Source organism: Lutjanus erythropterus, chromosome 3 (genome assembly GCF_056507025.1).
Source record: "Lutjanus erythropterus isolate fLutEry1 chromosome 3, fLutEry1.hap2, whole genome shotgun sequence".
Classification (NCBI taxonomy): Eukaryota; Metazoa; Chordata; class Actinopteri; order Lutjaniformes; family Lutjanidae; genus Lutjanus; species Lutjanus erythropterus.
The window spans coordinates 12,916,835-12,920,091 of NC_139319.1; the positions used below are offsets into that span (position 1 = coordinate 12,916,835).

At 45.3% G+C, this 3,257-nt stretch overlaps 1 protein-coding gene across 1 annotated transcript; it reads left to right on the plus strand.

Moving 5' to 3' along the window:
- The first annotated feature begins 288 nt into the window (after positions 1-288).
- On the plus strand, positions 289-3,044 carry sart1 (spliceosome associated factor 1, recruiter of U4/U6.U5 tri-snRNP). The gene has a single exon (XM_084715066.1). It carries the CDS (start codon positions 652-654, stop codon positions 2,959-2,961), a length of 2,310 nt encoding a protein of 769 aa, XP_084571192.1. The 5' UTR covers positions 289-651; the 3' UTR covers positions 2,962-3,044.
- Positions 3,045-3,257: the final 213 nt, after the last annotated feature.

Here is a 3,257-nt window from a genome sequence, read left to right on the forward strand (position 1 = left end):
CAGTATACATTAGCTACTAGTTAATATTCGGTCGCGTCAAGAAGGGAACTCCAAACCCGTGAAGATCTCGCGAGAGTGACATTTCAACTAAAATCTTGATTTTTCCTTAACCATAGCTATGCGTTTGTGTCACTGAAACTAAGCAGATCGTAGCCACAGTATTTTTACATTATAAAACACAATTAGTTTGTGCAATGTGCACACTGAATAAACGACGCATACAAATACCGCGAGAGTTTTGCAAATCAAGGGTTCTCTTCTAGACATGACCCTAATCTTCTACCACAGGAAGTGTAGCGTTATTTGCAGGATACAGGCATATTGTCGTTCGCCGTTCGTTTGACGAAGTTTGTGTACCTAAACGTGCAGCTAAGATGGTGAAACTAGCGTGAAGAAAACATACAGCTAACCTATTTTTTCACATCCCGACTTTTCATCGATTAACAACGGATTTCGAATCCAAGGTTTCATTTTTGCCTCCACACTGAGTGAGCTGTGTCGTCGGTTAGCCTTGAAAGCTAATGTAAGCTAGTTAGCGAAGGAAACGAGCAACATTTTTCCTCCCGTTGCACAAGAGACTGTCTAAGGAAGTATATTTGACTAAAAGTATCATTTTTTGAGTTACAACTGTTGTAACCCGAAGAGAAAACAATGGGGTCGTCCAAGAAACACAAGGAAAAGAGCCGCGACAAGGACACAGAGGAGCGCCGCCGTGAGCACAAGAAACATCGCCACAAGGACCGAGACAGAGATGGTTCAGATCGGGATAAAGAGAAACGAAAACGGTCCAGGTCCAGGGACAGAAGCGGACGTGAGAGCCGCAGCAAAGGTGAGAGGAGCAGCGGAGAGCCACGAGTGAAAAAGGAGAAAGTTGATCTTGGATATGAAGAAAGCAATACAGAAGTGGCCCCTCAGTCTGCAAGCGGAGACGCATCTCTCAGCATTGAGGAGACAAACAAACTCAGAGCCAAACTGGGTCTGAAGCCTCTGGAATTAAATGAGAACAAGAAGGAGCTTGGGACTAAAGAGGAACCATTGGTGGCAGAGACTATCAACCCTGTTCTCATCCAGCAGCAAAAAGAGATGAGAGAGAAGCTCGCAGCTATGAAGGAAAAACGCATCCTAAACCAGAAACTGGGCAAAGTCAAGACCCTAGCAGAGGATGACTGGCTGGATGACACAGCCGCTTGGGTTGAGAGAAGCAGAAAACTGGCAAAAGAGAAAGAAATGGCAGAGAAGAGAGCCAAGCTTCTGGAAGAGATGGATGAGGAGTTTGGTGTCAGCAGTCTGGTAGAAGAAGATTTTGCACAAAGCAAACAGGATGCCTACACATCTAAAGATCTAAAGGGACTCAAAGTGCAGCACAAGGTGGAGTCCTTCGGTGAGGGCCAAACTGTCATCCTGACCCTACAAGATAAAGGTGTGCTTGAAGAGGAGGAAGATGTGCTTGTAAATGTTGGGCTGGTGGACAAGGAGAAAGCAGAAAAGAATGTGGAGCTGAAAAAGAAAAAGCCAGATTACAAGCCTTATGAAGAAGAGGAGAGTGTGGATGACATGGTCACCTTTAAGCACCACTCTGTACTGTCAAAGTATGACGAGGAAATCGAGGGTGAAAAGAAGAAGAGTTTCCGGTTGAATACAGGAGGCTTTGCTGATGGGGAGCGAGAGCGGGAGCTTCAAGCCATGAGAGAAGCCCTGCGAAATCAGGCTCAGTCGTTGGAAATGCCAGCTCTCACTATCGCCTCTGAGTATTACACACCTCAGGAAATGGTGGGCTTTAAAAAGACAAAACGCCGTGTGAAGAAGATCAGGAAGAAGGAGAAGCCGTCAGTTGCAGATGAACTTCAGCTCGATGACACTCGCAGCTCTGATTTTGGCTCCAGGACACGCGGTCGAGGCCGCAAACAGGCGGATGAAGACGGCGAGGAAGTAAAGGAAGAAGAAAGCACATTGCCACACGAAGTCCCCCAAATGTCTGATGACATCAGGATGGCAGAAATGGACATAAGCGACGAGGAGGACTTCTCACCTTCCGAGCCAGCTGTCCTTGAGGAGGATGAGGCAGAGCAGGAGCTGCAGAAACAACTGGAGAAGCAGAGGAAGCTGAAGCAAAAACAGCTTCTCAAAGACTCTGGAGAGAAGGTGGCAGAGCAGATTAAATCACTCAATCAAGGCAACGGTGACAACGATCCTGAGAAGAGGAACAACATTGTTTTCAATGCCACCTCAGAGTTTTGCAGAACTCTGGGTGATATTCCAACTTATGGACTTTCAGGGAACAGAGAGGACCAAGAAGACATTATGGACTTTGAACAGGAAGAAGAGAAAGATGATGCTGGAGATTCAGACTCAGAAATGGATGAAAATGTTGGATGGAGCACAGTTAACTTGGATGAAGAGCAGAAACAACCAGATTTCTCCACTGCCTCTGCCACCATTCTGGATGAAGAGCCCATCGTCAACTCTGGCCTTGCTGCTGCTTTGCTGCTTTGCAAAAACAAAGGTCTGTTGGACACTCAAATGCAGAAGGTAGCCCGCGTCAGAGCACCAAAAGGTGCCTTGCCCAACGACAACTACTGCATTGAGGACAAGATGGGCTTTGATGACAAGTACAGTCGTCGGGAAGAATACAGAGGCTTCACTCAAGACTTCAAGGAGAAGGATGGCTACAAGCCTGACGTCAAGATTGAGTACGTGGATGAATCTGGGCGAAAACTCACTCCAAAAGAAGCCTTCAGGCAGCTTTCTCATCGATTCCACGGGAAAGGGTCTGGAAAGATGAAGACGGAGAGGAGGATGAAAAAGCTGGAGGAAGAGGCACTGCTGAAGAAGATGAGCAGCAGTGACACTCCTCTCGGGACGGTGGCTTTGCTTCAAGAGAAACAGAAATCCCAGAAAACACCATACATTGTTCTTAGTGGGAGTGGGAAAAGTATGAATGCAAACACCATCACCAAATAAGTTTGGGGGAAAAGTGAAAAGTGAATCATCTTTAACTCAAATACACACTGACACACACACACACACACGCACACATACACATACGTACAAACAAACACACAGGATGTTTTATGTAAAGTAACTGCTTATATTTCATGCCTAATTCATTCAAATTTCATTGTTGTAGAATTGTTCAATAAGAATTGTTCAATAAAATGGATACCAATGACAGAATTTTTTTTCATTTTGTGTTGCAAATTTACAAGGTATAGAGTAACTCAGGAGGTAACTATGTTCAGGATGAGAGTTGTTTTAAT